General features: G+C 43.0%; 2 protein-coding genes across 3 annotated transcripts in view; one reads left to right on the forward strand and one right to left on the reverse strand.

The window, feature by feature from the left end:
- Positions 1 to 1,307: 1,307 nt before the first annotated feature.
- Positions 1,308 to 9,556, reverse strand: LOC116699194 (alpha/beta hydrolase domain-containing protein 17A). 2 transcript variants are annotated; one of them, XM_032531664.1, is made up of 6 exons: positions 9,304 to 9,556; positions 8,470 to 8,555; positions 6,270 to 6,772; positions 5,841 to 6,035; positions 4,569 to 4,748; positions 1,308 to 3,038 (listed from the first exon to the last, which is right to left on the reverse strand). In XM_032531664.1, the coding sequence occupies exons 3-6, from the start codon at positions 6,767 to 6,769 to the stop codon at positions 2,813 to 2,815; spliced, it is 1,101 nt and encodes a 366-aa protein (XP_032387555.1). In that variant the 5' UTR covers positions 6,770 to 6,772; positions 8,470 to 8,555; positions 9,304 to 9,556; the 3' UTR covers positions 1,308 to 2,812. The 2 variants fall into 2 exon arrangements, with proteins under 2 accessions (XP_032387555.1, XP_032387556.1); XM_032531665.1 differs by lacking the exon at positions 5,841 to 6,035.
- A 1,469-nt stretch (positions 9,557 to 11,025) lies between these two features.
- Positions 11,026 to 18,405, forward strand: part of LOC116699232 (semaphorin-6B) — a 35,026-nt gene continuing 27,646 nt past the window's right edge. Inside the window, exon 1 of the mRNA XM_032531739.1 lies at positions 11,026 to 11,625. The gene's annotated coding sequence lies outside the window, so the exon portion shown is untranslated. The remainder of the gene's footprint in view (positions 11,626 to 18,405) is intronic.

Below are 18,405 nucleotides of genomic sequence, written 5' to 3' on the forward strand. Positions count from 1 at the left end.
CGGTTTCTTAAACCCCATGAATGAAAAGGTGGATCCAGTGGTTTCCCTGATAACACCAATGGTCCACGGAAACAAAAACCTGAGGCCTACTTCTACTTTCAGAGAGAAGCGATAACGTTTCTTCTGACAGCTCAGACCTCAGTCCAAGATGGTAACAGCTTTCAATTACTTAAATATCAGAGACGCAAAGCACAGGATGATAATGGAAAGATTCCCTGTTCGAAATGATGACAGGAAGTGATTGGTGTTCCCTAAGACCCACTTGTACTCCCACAATGGAGTAATCAGATCAGTGCTAGTTCAGTACATGTTCCCTCAAAAAAAAAAAAAAAAAAAAAAAAACCAGCAACTATCACTGAAACTGACGAGTCTCCTATGCAGCAGACGCCTTGTGTAGATCTGATATGTGGTGCTAGCCTGCAACCATAAACCCAGTTCTTGTACTTTTGCAGGTCTACACACAGGGTCTATTACTAGTTATTCAAACGTGATGTTAGTATCCTTAATGCTGGCCTGTAGAAGACAGTTAATAATAATGAAGACACACAAACTTACATTTTATACCCTTATTACACTTTGGATGCTTTGTACAATAGTGCTGAACTTAAGACCTGCTTTTTTCATGCTTGATCTGATATATAAATGTGTAAATCTCCTGTATACAACAGTACTGTATGTAGTGTGTATGCACGTGTGTTGTGTTTGAATGTGTGTGTGAGTGTGTTTATGTACGTGTGTGAGGACGTGCAAAGGTGTGTGTGGTGGAACCTGCACCACACCAACAGTGAGAGGCTCTAATATGGCTCGTGTCAGACATTAAGCGTGCTGCCACCCATAGGAGAGCTCCTGTACATGTAGGGCCACAGAGGTTAAACAGAGCTATAGCAGGGTGCCACGTCCTGGCACCCGATCTGAGTCAGAACATCGACACGCATGGTTCGGAAACAAAACAATCCATGGCTCCACACTACGACAAACACGTTCAGGATTAATTACATCAGGACAAAAACGTTAGAAAGAAATGTGCATAAGAACAGGAGGATGACTAACCCCGCTGATGAGTGCAAGACTGGGAAAACTATCTGTGATGTAAGACTACAAGTTAACCGGCATTACACAAAAGCTTATTCTGAGTCAGACATAATCCTCATTAATTCCATGAACTCGGCAGCTACTTTTTCTCCTTTTACCTTTCAAGCCAATCTCCAAAAGTTCACCAGAAGAGACTACAAATTACTCACAGACCCTGACAGCTGCACTTTCAGACTAAACGGTAGATTTTGCATTTAGGAAATACACTTGTTTGGTTTTTTTGTTGAAGGTTAGATGAGAAGAATGATGCCACTCTCTTGTCTGCACGCTAAATATGAAGCTGCAGCCAGTGGCTGGTTAGCTTGGCTTGGCGTAAAGACTGGAAGCCGCCAGCCTGGCTCTGTACAAAGGTAACAAAATCCACCTGCCAGCACGTCTAAAGTTCACAAAACCAAATAACACATTGCAGCAAGAAAGTGAACAAGACCATTTACCAAAATGCCAAACTATTCCTGTAAATCTGACTTAATCCTGCTGTTCCACAGTCAGTGCAGTCTGCCCAGCCTCTAAAGGTCACATCCGTAAAAACTGAGCTCCGGCCTTCTGTTCAGAGCCAACTGATCCAACGTGACAGTGAAATTGCTTCGTAAACCTGCACTCCTAGCTGTTCTACTAATGCCAAAGAATTGTTCAACCACACCATCATTCTTTATCATAAGTATGTAGGACTGGATGGGGGGATAAAAAGAATTCCCTGTGAGTTGCTGCTGCAGTTCTGTGGACAGGTAAAGGCTAAAGCTACAGCCAGGAAATAAAGTGGAAGCCGGCCATTATGTGATCTCTGCAGTCAAAAATGAGGGAGAGGAAAGTATGAGACCCCCGACAGCCATACAAGCTATGCCAGTATTCCAAACTAGTCCTTAAGTATCCACCCTGTCACCAAAAGGAAGGAGATGGACCCCCAAACCACACGGATAAAGTAGGTTAGTGTTAGCTGGACAACTTGGGAAATGCCCTGGCAGTCAGATGGACATCCATTAACAGGTAAACAGGGAGTGGAGGAGTGGGGCGGCACATGCTTGACCAGTGTTAGTCCACTGGAGAGAGAACTGGCCAAGCTGTGGAGGTATTTTTCAAACATAGCCTACACGCGCAATAATGAACCAAAAAAAAAACAATATTGATAAGTCTCAAGCTTCCTCCACTTGCAGCTGTCCAAGTCATTAGGATGTCCTTCATGTCTTCCATCGCTGCCACACACACACACTCACAAACATGTGCACGCATGGAGATATGAACGCAACACTTACATCCGTAACTCATACATTCACTAACACGTCATACTTTAAAATTACAGTACATCTGTGTGCCTTTTCTGGACAAAGCACGTTGCCGTTACTTCTTAATTCATGTTAGTGACACGTGTCAAAGCTGCAATTCATATATTCCCCTACACTAAAAAACTGATTTGTAAAGTTATATAATCCAGGTTCTTGTGTTTAGTGTTTTGCCACACGCCACCATACAGATACAGCTACTGATATATTAAAAACTGTTCCCACCTTTTGGACAGAACATTATCCGTACATATGTTGTGTTGAAAAGTAAACGTAATGGTGTGCTGATTCAAAGACACACAGATGTGAGGAAAAATCACATATTGTTTTAGAACAATTTCTCACACGTACTTTGCAAACATGCTGACATTCTCACTCGGTCTCCCACACATGCATACGCACGCACGTCCCATTCACACAACCGCAGAGAGGCTGCTGTTTTCTCAGGCATGCTGTGCAGCAAGGTCCTGGTTGATGAAGCGCCGTAGCCTCTCCAGGTACTGACTGTAAAGCTCAATGTCGTTGTGACCGGCCCCCTCCACCCAGAGGGGCTCCACCGCCTTGGGACAGCGCTCAAACAGGGCGAGGCCGTGGGAGAAGTCGATCACCTCGTCCTCCGTACCGTGGATGATCAGCACTGGAGATGGGATCTTTGACACTTTCTCTATGCTGGAAGGACAATGATAAAAAGGCTATTAATGCACTAACAAGGCAATTTTACACTATTGACCAATAATGACAAATAATGACGATGTACATGTCAGTCAACATGTGTTTAATGATATGAAACCTCTGTCTTTTGCAGACATGTATAAAGTACTAGAGACCAAGACTTGAGTAAAAGTACAAGTGACTTGAGTAGAAGTTGAAGTGCTCTTTAAGCGCCATACTTGAGTGGAAGTACTAAAGTATTCAACATTTTTTGTACTTAAATATTGCAAGTAGTTTGTTTTAAAATGTAATACTCAAAGTATTGTGTTATGCAGTTATTAAAGAAATCAGTCAAAGGTTTGAATATCACGTTGGTTATATTTTTTTTGTATAGTTCTTTTAAAATAAAAAGGAAACTTGTTTTGGAGAGAATATAATTACTCTGAGCTGCGTTTTCCTAGTAACCTCACCAAATGTATACATGTCAGCAGGACGCTCTGAAATGTTTTGCACCGTCTTTCGCGGAACGTTTTGTTGGTAAATATGAGATGTTGGAGTCACACACGTCTCGTCTTCAAAGCAGAAACAAGGAAATGACTTTGGCGACGTACAGTGTGTGTATTACGTCAACCCGTTCTCATTCCAGCTTGGTCATTGGCTCTCAGAGTCACATGCTGATACAAAGTCTGGCACGTTGGACTGCTGCTGTTGAAGTCTCGGAAAACTCCGGTTACTGGTCAAATTTGCAAAAAAGTTGCGGTATTTGGTTAAAATTGCGAGTCACATCAAAGTCACGGTGATTGGTCGTAAGGAGTAACGATGCAGCACATACAAATATCCGAGGAAAAGTATTAAACTCATAGAAAATATGTACTGAAGTAAAAGTTGAAGTACGAGAAAAAAATAATGCTGATACAGCCATTTAGAACTACAGTAGTGAAGTAGCTCTACTTTGTTACTATACATCTCTGGTCTTTTGACCCACCTGTTAGCTTGAACTTTTTTTGTGATTAACAATTGTCAGCTTGAACGTTTGGTGGCCATAAAAGTTTGACAACAGTTTTGACACACAAAAAAACAGCAGACGCAGAGAGAGCTTCGCTTAATTACATAGATTCCAACAGAAACCAGTTTTATTCTATCCAAATGCTAATTATGTTACAGACAATAATTTCAGACCGCTGTGAACTTGTGTCGGTCACCCAAGCGGTTCCAGTTAATAATGGGTTAACAAGTGTCGGGTTAGGGTTAGTATTGTACTGGGTTAATAACGCTGTATTTTGCACTACAAAGCCCCAACCGTCTATCTGAATTTCAGCTGAAGCTGTGTGTTTATGATGTTTTGGCACGTGTTGGGGAGAAGCTGGTTATCCCACAGCAATGGCTCAAGAAGTTATTTTTACAGACACGTTTAGAATGGTCTGAGTATTTGATACTAAAAAGATCGATTTTGGTGAAATGTCACTTTCAATGTTTTTAAAGAACATTGTATTTAAAACGTTGATAACACAGAAAATCCACCTACCATACATACGTTAAAACACTTACTTAGGGAATGCATCAAAGCAGTAGGTTTTCTTGGTGTCGGGGAAAGCCACTCTCATGCCAGAGGTGAGAGGTGAGTGGAGGACCACAGCAGCACACTCAAACCGGGATGCCAAGTCTACTGTGGGCACCGTGCCGATGCTCTGTCCATACAGGATGATATTCTCAGGGCTGATGCCATACCTGAGACGACAAACACAGATTTCAGTACAGAATATCAAAAAAGTGCCTTTAATTCTGTAAGTATGAGTGCAAACTGATCGATATGCAGTTTGCAAGTGTGTACATTTCTATATGCAGAATAAGTGCAGTCTGCAGTAAGCCTTTCAGTCCAACACGGAAATCACTAACCCTGTGTTTCAAGGTAATAATACACAAAGTTTGAAAGAAAACATCATCAGCAAAAAACATGAAATGTAATAATTATTCCAAACACCGATACAGCATTTTACCCAACCTTTTCAAAAGCTATCTTAAGTACAGAATCAAGGACTTTGCGAGTAATTTTGGATTTTGTTATAACATGAATGTTTGCCGTCTTAACGTTTTTGTGATCAAATTCTTTTTTCTTCACATATTTAGGAAATAAAACAGTGACAAACAATTACAAACAATATACTGAAACAAAGAACATGTCCCAGGGCCAACAACCAAAAAATAGTAATAATTAAACCGAGGAAAGACAGGAGGGAGGGAGACAAAACAACACACGGCAAAACAGACACACACACAACACACACACACAACACACAACACACAACACACAACACACAACACACAACACACAACACACACACACACACACACACACACACACACACACACACACACACACACACACGATAGCTGTATATGACAAAAATTGTTGTAGCCTAAAAACTGTAAAAAGGGACTTTTACATTTCTCCTGACATTAGGCTCATTAACCATGCTGTCAGCAGATAAACAAGAGGAATATTGTTCAGGAAATAAGATGCTGAGGCTTCATGCAGAGCACAGTTTGCGACAGCCAATCACCAGTCTGTCAGATACAGAGCCATTGTTTAGATTTGATTTGACTGGCTGATTGTCAGAGAGAGGGACTGTGGTCAGCAGAGACATAGTTTGAATATAACTGATCCAACCAAATGTTATTTTCTCAAAAATGTACTGGCTAGTAATCCGAGTGGCCCCTACTGAATTATCATCAAAAGACACTTCAACTGGCATTTGGTGCTTATTGGCTGTTTATTTCGGATCTTGTGTGGATGGGAATGGACAGTTTTTGCCTGCTTACCGAGAACGCAGGGCGTGCCAGGCAGCATCAATGTCCGCGTATAGGTTCTTCTCAGAGGGCTTGCCAGTGCTAACACCGTAGCCGGAGTAATCATAGGAAAAGATGTTGCAGTTGATGCGTGTGCCTAAGCCGATGTAGAAGCTGCTCATCTGGCCCAGGTCTACTGCATTGCCATGGGAAAACAACACTGTAAACCTGAGACACAAAGGAGGAAGGAGAAAGATCAAGGAAGTAAGGCAGCTGGCTGAGGTTAAGCAGGGACACTGCTGAACTGAGAAGCCCCAAGTTAATGGAATAACACGGGCTAGAACTGTATGACTGAGAAAAAATATATTTGTATTCTGTTCCAATCAAAAAACAAGCAAGCTGTCCTATTAAAAGTACACATACTTCAGTCTCAAGGTGTTCAGAGGATGGTGTGTGTCTCACCTAGCATTGGGGGCACAGCGGATGTACATGCACCCCACCCTGTTCCCTCGGCTAGATCTGGTCAAGAATACATCCGTCACATCCAGCTCTCTCTGTGAATACTGGAACTCTGCTCTCTCTGTGAGATGAAGCTTCCACCTGCCCTCACTCCAACCACTGCCACCTGCTCCTCCTGCTACTGCTGCTGCTGCTGCTCCTGCACCACCACCACCTCCTCCTCCTCCACCACCACCCCCCCCACCTCCAGCACCACCTCCGCCTCCTCTGTCACTTCCACTACTAGTGCCCTGCCGGGAACGGAGTCCTGGGGCTCCAAGAGAAGGCTGAGCAGCCCCGGAGCTGGACCCAGAAGCAGCTCCAGCTCCAGAGCTTGGATCTGTGTCAGGGAGAAGGGCGTAGGTGGGCTCTGGAGGGAGGAAAGCCAGTTTGGCTGCAATGCGGCTGGGGCAAGGGGGGCAGCAGAACAGACAGCATAGCTCTCGTATGGACAGACCGTTCATTGTCTGGTAGAAAAAACACGGTAGATGTAAATAAGGTCAGCATGCAAGAAGCAAAACCTTTAAAGTTTGATTCAAAGCAGGGTTTCCCTCAGTGTTTTATAGTGGAGGTGCACCGCCTCGCCTAAAATAAAGAGTGCCTCCACTGTCACCGGAATTATGAAATATAATATCAGGCTTAATATGCTTCAGGGAAATTAGCAGTGGCACAACATCACACAGCAAAGGCCGAATATTTAATAAATGAGGGGAATGTTTTAATCGTCATCTAGTAACTACATTGATTAGGAGTTGTGAAGCAGCTCAGCAGATGTTTTACTGATCTATCCCATCCTATGTTTGCTACGCAGTTACATAGATAGATAGATAGATAGATAGATAGATAGATAGATAGATAGATAGATAGATAGATAGTAGGGCTGCACAATTAATCGAATTTTAATCGCGATCACGATTTGGACTTCCCACGATCAAATTTGCGTGATCGAGCGATTATTTTTTATAAAGTGTCATTTCATAGAACACTCCGGGTTTTTTGCAAAGCCAATCTCCCGCTCCGTAACGCCGTCTGCTCATGAGCCAGTCAGAGTAGTTTACTGCACCGTGCAGCTAAGTTTCTAGATGTAGACAGTCACAGAGGACAGAGTAGCGTGAGGAAATCTCAACAGATAGCAGTCGGTTATCCGTCAGTCTCAAGGTTTACCAGTTTACCAGTAAACGCAACACGTTGTCCCGTCTGTTGTTTTTCAGACAACAGCAGTGACCAGTGTTAGTCGGTGCTAGGTAGAGTCTGTTGAGCGTAGCTCTCTAGGACGCACGGTGCTAATGTCCTCGCATCCCTACAACGTTGTTATATGGATATGGTTTAATTTTGCGTACATGACCCATTTCGTCTGTAAAGCCGTGCCTGTGTTGGATCTTTCTACGCTCTCTCGTCCTCTCTCTCTCCCTCTACTCTCCGGCCCCGCCACACAGCGGCCGCGGTCCACACTTTGACATTTGTCTACAGTTTTAATTTTTTTTTCAACAGCTGATATTGTTAAGTATGAGGGGAAACAGTATTGTATCCAGTGTTTCCATGGTAACTCTGCTATCGCGGCCGCCACGGCGAAGAACACAGAAGAAGGTATTGAAGGCAATAACTTCAGTTGGTAGAGTAACAGCGTGTGAGACGCAGCTGTGTACCGAGACCGGGACCGGGACCGGACTGGGCCAGAGATGTGACCATGGCCAGAATATCATAGTTAATAAAATGCAGCGCAGTGAAGATACAGACGTTTCATAACACGACGTGTGTATCCGCCATTCGACCCGTGCTGGACCCATTCATAATGAGTCAGCCGTCTCTCTGGAGTAGGTCCATCACACTCCTCTCGCAGTTATTAATAGCATGTGACAATAAAATTTGTTTTGGTTAAAATCAACAAATAAGCGATCAAAATTTTGATCAAAATAATCGTGATTATCATTTTGGGCATAATCGTGCAGATAATAGATAGATAGATAGATAGATAGATAGATAGATAGACTTCATAAATCAAAAATTTAGAAATTACTCTGTAATAATCTGTTATTAATCAGGGCGGAATGTTGCAATGTAAGGGGGAAAATTATGTTTTTCCAAGTTAGGAAGGGCAGAGATAAACATCCACTAACCAATTTCCTGGGGGAAACCCTCCACAGATACCCTGCTATGAACGTACCTGGATTCAAATTTCCCTGGGTCTTGAAATGAACTGGCACACAACGGTGCCAAGGTCTTCTGGTCTAGTGACTGAGCCAGCAGGATCTTGATAAAAAAGAAATAACAGATTAAAACGGCTCAACATCAAGCAACAACATGTCGTTCATAACAAGGTATAGTCACACATGCATAACTACCTAGTTAGCCTGGTCTTCTAATGTAGCTCTTTCTCTGATACAAAATTACATATTATAACTACTAAGAAGCCCAAGATATGATTCTTGCTTTATCACATATAGCAGTTGGAACTAAATTAAATTACACAGGCACTGGACACAGCTGTGAGGAAGCTATACATTTGATGCAAAGACAAAAGACAACAGATTCATTATCAGGGTTAAAGGTGTCAGATGTTATTGTCATAATTGCACAGCTCCTGTAACCAACTAGCTTTTATTAGGGCTGAAGTGATATGCAATTAATGAATCCATATACTAAGGCTGTAAATTCTTAATGCGGGATTAAAGTGATTCAGCTGCCCTGATGTGATCATGGACATGGGTGACTGATTATAACGACACCTCGACACTGATATGCTAGGTACGTTAGCTAAGTTAACAACGAAATCAACCTCTAACGTGAGCCAGTGATGTGGGAACATAAGGGGGGGGGGGATAATTTTGACAAGGCATACATACATACATACAACATACACATGACTGCTGTTATAAGGCACTGTCCACAGCACAGGTTAATGCCAGCTAACAGTCAAAATAGCATCACTTATCGTTAGCAACCAGCTAGCGGCGGCGGCTAGCTCGCAACAACGCTAGCCGCAAAGCTAGCTACTTACCGAATCCCAGTAGGTTGGCAGGCAGGCTGGTGTGCCCCTATATGGACAGAGAAGCGGCACAAGACTTCGAAAACCTATCTTGTGTCTTGACATGGATGGTTTTACTCAAGTGTACTGACAGTTGTCGGGGGCTAGCTAGCTGAAATTCATAGCAACCAGATTTTTTTTTTTTTTACTACTGTGGCGACTAAATCCGGAAGTGACGTAAGGGCATTTTCATTTTTCAAAATAATGTGTCTTGAGCACGTTTATCGCAAAACGGTTAAAAATAGTGGGAAAATCTTGGTCTGTGAATAAATTATTTTTAAACTATTTCCCAGTTTTGTTTCCTTAAAAGTTATGAATAGCTAACACATACTTATAACGTTAATAGACCCCGATAACTGTGGCAAATGTTTAACCCACCTTTATCCCCAAAGGTGATATTATTCATGTGTAGTGATAAATAAAATGTAGGTTAACACTGAATATTCTTGTGTTTATTGTTGTACATATGAACCAAACCTATTGAGGCTTGTATGTAACACTTGTGCTTAAAGGTGCCCTGCCCAACGTAGGCTATTTCATTCATTTGTGGTAATGTCTGAAGTTCTACCATGGACTCTTTAACATTTGTTATGGAAAAAAATACCTTGGTTACCTTGTTTCAAGCCACTCTAGCGTGGTATTGAAAGCCTGCAGGAAGACGCAGCTCCATTTGGGCCCTTAATATTCAACCAGCTAAGCTGCTTGACTCTGATTGGCTAACAGCTAGCCAATGAGAGTCTGGCTATCAGCATCCTTTACCCAGCTCATGAATAGTAATGAGCTCAGGCAACATGACGTCAGACTGACCAGCTGTTGTGATTGGCCTGATTTCTCCTCTTACCCCAGAAGAGGTAGCAGTTCATCTTCACATTCACCACATAACACATACACATATGGACCTGACATATTTTTAAAAATGCAAGAAAAACGGTTTTGTGTGGCAGGGCACTTTGAAAATATTTGGCAAAACCCATGTGGCCCCAGCCTGGCCCCTCCATTTGAAATGGTCTAGAACCTCCACTGCAAGAAACAAGATCAAAATTAATCCAACATGGGAAACTGGAAGTTATACAGACAATGTGTTTGTGTTTCAGTCTAAATGATCTAAACCCTTTACAGAGCCTGTGGTGGAACAAGTTGCCTGTACAGACCCTTTACTCAAGTAGAAACAGAAATACCACCGTGTAAAATGTTCAATTGTAAGTAAATGTCCTGCATTATTCAGCGGAACTAGGCTACTTCTGTAATAGCGCTCCAGTATAATAATGTATCATATTTTAGAAAGTGTTAGCAATTTCAATGCAAAATCTCTCTCTAACTGTGAAATCAATCTAGTGGTATAAAAAGTAAAAAAAAAAAATCCCCCTGAAATCTAGTACATTAATTAGAAGTGTAAATTAAGTACCCTAATAAATACTATTAGCATACTAAAGTATGAGTAGGCTACCTCCAAATATTTGATAATTCTCATAAAGAGTGCTGGTGTTTACCCTCATCTTTAAAACGCATAAGTATTTGTTATATTATGTTGTCATTCTTATGTTTTAAGCAATGTAACTTTCCTGAATATCAGTCGCTTGATACAGAATGTGGCGTGTGTGTGTGTGTGAGAGAGAGAGAGAGAGAGAGAGAGAGAGAGAGAGAGAGAGAGAGAGAGAGAGAGAGAGAGAGAGGTTCTCTATTCATCATTGATCCACTGCAGGACTGGGTTTCAGGGGGTGTGAATTATGGGCCCCTGCTGTCACTGTGACTGCTCTGCGTTGGGCATTTCACCTCGCCACCGTAAATTTGAAAAGGGGATTACATTTAGCTGACTACTGATTTTGAAGCCGTATAGCTTGACCATGTGCAGACAACTGGCAGTTTCCCCTGAGAAGACTTAATATCCTACTGCCCGCAATTGCAGGATTTGGGATTTTACAGGGGTCTGAACGAGGCTACCGGGAAATAAAAGCGTTTTGTGCATCACAGGAAACCCCAATAGGTTGCTGTTTACGCATTTACACTACGGACTCTTTTTTTCTCCAGGAAAAAAAAACAAAAAACGTTTTGTAGTTGACTGGGCGTTTTGGACGCGCTCGGTAAACGGTGATGCTACGGCAGCGCGCAGGGAGCGTAGAGGGAAGACAGGTGAGGTGCGGCTGAGGAGCTGCTGTTCGATTTCAGAGAGGCTTTTGGATTCCTAGAGCCGTGGTATCCGGCACCCTTTTCTCCACAGAGAGGAAGAAGAGCGACCGGAGAGGGCGAGTTGGCGACTGGCACCTTTCTCCGCTCCCTACCTGGCCATCTGGTGCGGTGAGTGTGCCAAATGGTGGGATTGAGAGATGGGTATGTGTGTGTGTGTGTGTGTGTGTGTGTGTGTGTGTGTGTGGGTGCGGATGGGATGAACAGGTAGGCTTTATAGGTTTAACATGTGCGCAATTGTTGTAGCCTTCTGCCACTAAACGAAATGCTGCATTATCACTCCTCTAAGTTAGCCATTAGATGTGTGTGTGTGTGTGTGTGTGTGTGTGTGTGCGTGTGTGTTTAGCCTGGACCTTTGTGGACTGGTCTTTGTGTCTGCTACAAGTTTGATGTGTTATTTGCATATCATGTGCATATCTTTTGTTGCATATCACTCCATATCCTTGTTCTTTCACGTGTTGCATGGGGTTTTATTCCTTCACATAGATTTGAAGTGATGTCACAGCAAAAAGAGCCATTCTTGCACATTAGAACTGCATTGCAAGGAGGAGCACAAAGCCTGATTGAAATTCTTAGTTAGACCAAGACCCCTTGTGTAAATTCATTATGTTTTTATTAAATGTTTGCCCAAGGATTCCTAAAAGTAAAGGTCACATGTGATCATTTGGAAGCCATAAAGTACATTGATTGTGTCATTACTCACTCACAGTAGAGAAACAGGAGTGGCATGATGAATGCACATGAGGTATTCATATTCAATGGAATTCAGTTAAGGTTGTTATTTAATGATATAGACTCAGATGACCAATATCTGTCTCTTAGCATTTTACTTTAGACAGCTGGCATCACGACTGACAACAACTGGAGAATAGTCTAAAAACTCTCAAATATATGCTTTGTTCAAAATGTGTTTTGCACACTTAGCCTACAATAACTTGTCACTTATATTGCCCATAACTACACTGCACACTCCCAACCTCCACGGCCCAAAGTTAAAAGCGTACTCACTGGCGTCCCAGCTCTTACTGAAGTGATTTAGTAGTTATATGTAATTTATTGTTTACAACTTCATCCTTCACACTAAGAGCTATCGAGCTCAACAGAAAGACTGTAGCAGCTCCCAGCTGCTGCTTTTTATGTTTGTGTTCCTGTGCGAGTTGAAAGGCAAAAAGAGATGGTTGAACACAAAAAAATAGAAGGGGGGGGGGGGGGGGGGGGGGGGGGGGGGGGACAGAAACAGACAGACAGATTGGGGACGCAAAAGGACAAAGTGTGGTGGATTGCAATCTGGCATATATGCTGCAGGGGGATAGGTAGAGGATGTAAAAGACTCAAAAAGAAATGATGGAGCAGAAAGCTCAGAGCAAACGAGCGTTGAGGGAGAGGGGCTGCAGACAGCAGTCTGAGCGGGTGTGAATGGTCTCCCTGTTATCCCTGCTGCCCACACAGACAGCCACACAGCAGCCGTGTGAGCAGGTGCTAAACCCCAAACACACAGTAGCCACAGGGAACAACAGGTGCAGCCCCTGTTTCCTTCAGCGCCCGCCCATCCCAAACGTACAGCAACCCCAAAAGCCCTCTAACACCTAAACGCCCACAGCATATAGTGAAGGGAACCAAATGGACACTTTCATTTACATTTTTTGGGACCATTGCATGCAAAGGCCAGGGTTGAGTAATTCAATTAGAAAATTAATTCTACCGCAAACAAAGTTGGAGCCACTTGAAGCAATAAGGCCGAGCAGGCTGCAGGTAAAAGCAATTTAAGAGAGCCTAGAGTGAGACAACTGCTCACAGGGACGTATAATGAGGTCTATTGATCACATAGGACCCTATTCAATCACACATGCTAAACCGCAAACAGGGCATCTCAAGCACGGGGGGAAAAAATGAGATTGGATTGCATCATAACACAGCCTTCCCACAAAGGGAATAAATCAACGGCAGAATGGTTGCTAAGGAGCACATGTCTATGTGGAGAATGACAGTCTGAGATCTTGTGTTAAATAGACTCGGATGAAACAGGCAGAAGACTTTAGAAGGAGAGAGATGTTACCCAACAGCTTCTCTGTTCCCTTCGCCAAGAGAATACACCGAGCTATCAGCTGCAAATGTCCTCTCTTTACCTCTGGTACACAGAGAGGAACAGTATTGACTGACTGAAACGCTGTGGGGCTCTAGGCTGCTACTAAACCTATAGTTATCTATTCCTACTACATATCAGACCACAGGAATGGTTTGTTTCTTTTCGCCAAACCTGAGTTGTCACTTGCTGTAACCTATACTCACTGTAGATTTCATCCACTGCTTTGCTGATAAATTAAGGAATGTCAATGTACGCTCTTGTAGTGTTTAGATGAACTTTAAGTAAGCCTAACTTTCAAAACTTGCGGTATCAACCCCCATCTGCCATGAATCAACATCCCCTCTCTGCGTCCAAAAATAAGCAAGATTAACTCATCCGATCATAAAATAAAGCAAAGTTGTGACTAGTATCAAGAGATTTGAAGGAATGCTGATTTTTCTCAAGAGCAGCCAGCTACAGTATCTTTTGAAGTTCCAGTTTCACACAGAGCAGTGTGTATCTGGTGGTAGGCTTTGGTGGGATTCTTTAGTCCAAAATCAACACTTGGATAGGGTGTTAAAGTCTGCAGACCTCAGGGCAATGAGATCACCCATGATGGGGACCCTGTTCCAGCAGGGTCCTCCAAGTGTGGACCTCAACGGTCAGAGGGTCAGGTATCAAACAGTCATCTTTACTTCTGAGACAGGTATAATTAAAATAATATCCATTGTGCAAAACGTTCTGTGTTGATGTAAGAGGCTTTTAAAAGCCTATCTGGGCTTTTCAAACAACTCTTTTCAGATTTTTCAAAAGAAAAGGAGCAAGACAATAGCTACCACACAAGCTGAGTAGCTTTGCCTGTATAGAAAACACTGCTGTATGTGTTTGGTGCCATAAACTGTACACCACAAGAAAAAGGATGCTCAGGTGGCCAGGGTAGCTGTACCTTGTTGATGTGGTGGCTGTATGAGCCACATGTACCCTGTAATAATGCCTTGCAGTTGTTTTTCAATGTGAAAATCCTTCATATACTTTACAGTGGCCATGCATCTTCCGTTTTATGACTCGCTGTCTTCACGGATTCCTCCCCTGAGGTGCAGCCTCTTTTCATGCATCCCTTTGCTCATTGTGTGGTCTCTGCACATGCCATACCATAATAGTGCTCGTTCTTGGTGGGATTTGTTGGGTTTCTGTAAATAACATCACAGAGTACAGTCTAGACTTGCTCTTTTATGAAAAGCGCAATGAGATAACTGGGATTTGGAGCTATAGAAATAAAATTGAATTGAATAATGGTCTACTATGTGTGTTCATTTTGCATTTGCAGGTGATATGACATGCTTTGCCTGTGTGGCTGATTAGCGTCTACTCATGCACGTTTTAGGAGTGTATTTGTTGTTGTGTATGTGAGAGTCACAAGTGTTAGTTTGTCTCTCAAATGGTTCTTTTTGCATGCAGCTGGGCCTCCCATTTTATTGTCTGGCAAATTGTTTGTGAGTGATATCACAGCTGTTTCAACTTTGAAATATAAGGGCAGTCTAATCTCTTGCCATCTGCGATCTCATTTACATCGCGAAATTGCAAAGTGAGAAAATGACCATCCATTTCACGCTTTAACTGCTCACACACATCTGCACGCACACACAAACAAAACCAAAGTAAGCCAGTAAGAAAGTAACCTTTTCTCAAATGCCACCGCTGAGACACTTGGCTTTTTACTTCTTTGCCCAAAATGAATGGAGGTATACATATTTCTCGGGAGCTTGGTCTATCCTCTCACATTTTGCTGCCTTTGTTGTCCAACAAGTTCAATGAGCACGTAAGCCAACGGCAGGCTTTAGTTATGGAAGCTTAGCCAGAGGGATTTGGAGGACTTTTTTATTGGGAGATAAGGGAGCATCTGAGTCCTTTGTCTCCCAGCTACTCAAGATGGTTTTGTTGCCCGGTGAAGCTTTGTTGTGGCTAATCTTTCTCCCTTCTTCCTCCTGTTCTTTCCCGTACTCCCTTTTTCGCAAAAAACCCCCACAACTTTTCTCTTTTAATTATGGCTTTTCATCTGGGGCCCAGTCACAATTGAGGGGAGAGGAACAAAGTGTAGTAGAAACACAATTATACCTGCGTGGCAGAGTGAAAGCTCTCAAGGGACGCGTTGTCTCTGCGAATTGGTGTGTATGCTGTAGGTGTTTGTGTGTGTGTGTGTGTGTGTGCATATGTCAATCCACAAGCAGGTTCTCTGGCATTTTGATATCTGTTGTGTGAAGACCACCTATTGTGAGCTGTGATCCTCTTAGCAGGCTTCTGACAAAAGAGCTATATTTACCTTTACGGGTGATCATAGCACACAAAGAACAACATGACGAGAATATGAGCTACCTTTCCGCTTGAGCCTCCTTTAGACGCCAGCATAACAGAAGCCACTAACAGGGTATGAGATATATGGTAATGGCTCCCACGTTAAGACATTTGCACAACCTACTTAGCATAGTCTTTGTTGAAGTAGGTAAATGACAAGCAGGGAGATGTCAGGCTGTTGTCAGTAAAATGTAAAATATAAAAAGCAAACAAGCCCAAAATGGAACAAAAAAAGATTATTTCAGACAGCAACACAATCAATTTACATAAAAAGATTGCAAATTGTTATCAGGAAGATGTCCTTCTTTGTACTCCATATTGGAAAATCACACACTTGAAGAAAAGAACAAAACGTCAAAGACCACCTAGTGCAGTTCAAAGTGCACCAATAACACACACAGAATAATAGCAGTGTAAAAACAGGCCAAATTCACAGATGAAAACCCCTGTCACTGTTGTGTAATTAGACCGCATCTTCATTGCTGTCGTATGCACTGGAGTGTGCGTGTGTTCGACTCTGAGCTCATAGTGTGTGTCTGAGTGCGTGCACTGCATACTCATGCGCTCGACTCCAGCTTAGCGCTGTGCAGTGAATGTATATGTGCTTACTGCAGTCAAACTCTGGTTAGTAACGTTTGCCCTTGCTGCAGCTTTGTACAGCACCATAAATGTGTGTGCGCGTGAGTGAGTGTGCGTTTGTATGTGTCTGTGTGGGTGGGTGGGTGTGTGTGTGTGTTGTTTCCATGGGCATTTTTCTCACATCGCAGCACCAGAAGTACATGCATTACCTGTTTTGGAGCTCAAATCTCTTATAATTTTTGGGAGTGTTATGATTGGCTTGCACCTGCATTTCTGAGCATGTGTACATGTCCATTGACCATAAGCTGATAACTCACTGCATAAGCTACTGTGTGTCTGTCACTAGCAGCAATTTGGCTCTAGGCAGAAGGCCTGATTGGGGAAGAAGTCTGAGGGGAGATGGAGCTCTCTGTGGCTAGACTCCAGCGCTGTCCATCCTATTTTAATTACCTACGGCACTCACCCAGGGGAATATCTCCCTTCCTCTCTCTCTCTCTGTATCTTCTCTTCTCTCCTCCTTCATCTCCCGTCTTACCCTACCGTCTTCTCTTTTTCATCTCTTCCATTCCCTCTCACTACTGTATCTCTCTCTTGTTTCTGTCATTTTTCCTCTTTCGCACAGGCACACATAACCGGCGGAACAGCTGCGTCAAAGGCCTATGCAGAGGTAACCTTTGCATTAGCATATAAATGACCCTGTAGATTGAATAGTATTTTAGGAAATTTAACAGCAAAAGACAGATTCCCTCTACTCTGATTAGACCTGCTCTGAGGAGACTGGCAGCCACTTGAGGGAATATCGCCTCCACCTCTATAAGATAAAGACTTGACACAGCTGAAGAGAGCATGATTGTGTCTGTGTGTGTATGTGTGTGTGTGTGTGTGGATGTGTTTGCGTGTGAATGAATATTTGGGCTTTGTTTCACCGTGTTTGTATGAGTGCACGTGGACAGGTCTGTCTATCTTAATACATGTCTTAGTATTAATTTATAATACGTATCTATGTGTTAATTTCTCTTCACTCCGGTCTGTTTGTTCTGACATATTGTGCTTCTACCTGCATTGCCACATTAAATGGGAGATTGCATCAAACTGAAGCCCCAGTTACCTCGGTTACCATTACAATATTTACCAACTCAAGTGCTCATATTATGATTTTTGGCTTTTCCCTTTCCTTTATTGTGTTATATATGTTTTATAATGCACGTTATAGGTTTACTAAATGAAAAAGCCCAAAGTACCCCCCAAAGGGACTTACCATCTCCAACAGAAACCACTGTTCACAAACAGCTCCAAACCAGCTCTACTGTAGTCCAGCATTTACACTTTGTAACACACGTCATAATGCTCTCCTAGCTGCTAGCGTAGCACGCCCTCATACTCTGCTTCTGACTGGCTATTAGTCGCTTGCCAGGACTGACGGTCAGGGGCCCTATCTCTGCTTCTGACTGGGCTATAGTCCTCACCTAGGTACTGTCAGGGTCATACTCTGCTTCTGACTGGCTATTAGTCCTTACCTAGGTACTGTCAGGGCCCTCATACTCTGCTTCTGATGGCTAGTAGTCCTACCTAGTACTGTCAGGGCCTCATATTCTGCTTCTGACTGGCTAGTAGTCCTTACCTAGTACGGTCAGGACCCCAACTCTGCTTCTGACTGCTAGTAGTCCTTACCTAGGTACCTGAGGGGCCCTCATACTCTGCTTCTGCCTGGCTATATTCCTTACCTAGGTACTGCCAGGCCTCATACTCTGCTTCTGACTGGCTAGTAGTCCTTTCCCAGGTACTGTCAGGACACGCCCTCATACTCTGCAACTGACAAGTTAGCAGTACTTACTGTGCATGTGCACCTCCAAACATAGATGGTACAGAAGTGAGATGCCTCACTCTGTAGCTAA

The sequence above is a fragment of the Etheostoma spectabile genome, chromosome 12 (assembly GCF_008692095.1).
Source record: "Etheostoma spectabile isolate EspeVRDwgs_2016 chromosome 12, UIUC_Espe_1.0, whole genome shotgun sequence".
NCBI lineage: Eukaryota > Metazoa > Chordata > Actinopteri > Perciformes > Percidae > Etheostoma > Etheostoma spectabile.

Bases quoted from the DNA above. Each gene is read 5' to 3' on its own strand.
- LOC116699194 (XM_032531664.1), bottom strand. From the start codon at position 6,769: ATGAACGGTCTGTCCATACGAGAGCTATGCTGTCTGTTCTGCTGCCCC. The intron at 6,036-6,269 runs GTGAGACACACA...TTTGTGTCTCAG, and splicing joins CGCTGTGCCCCCAATGCTAG to GTTTACAGTGTTGTTTTCCC. The intron at 3,039-4,568 runs GTAAGTGTTTTA...TTGTCCTTCCAG, and splicing joins TGCTTTGATGCATTCCCTAA to CATAGAGAAAGTGTCAAAGA.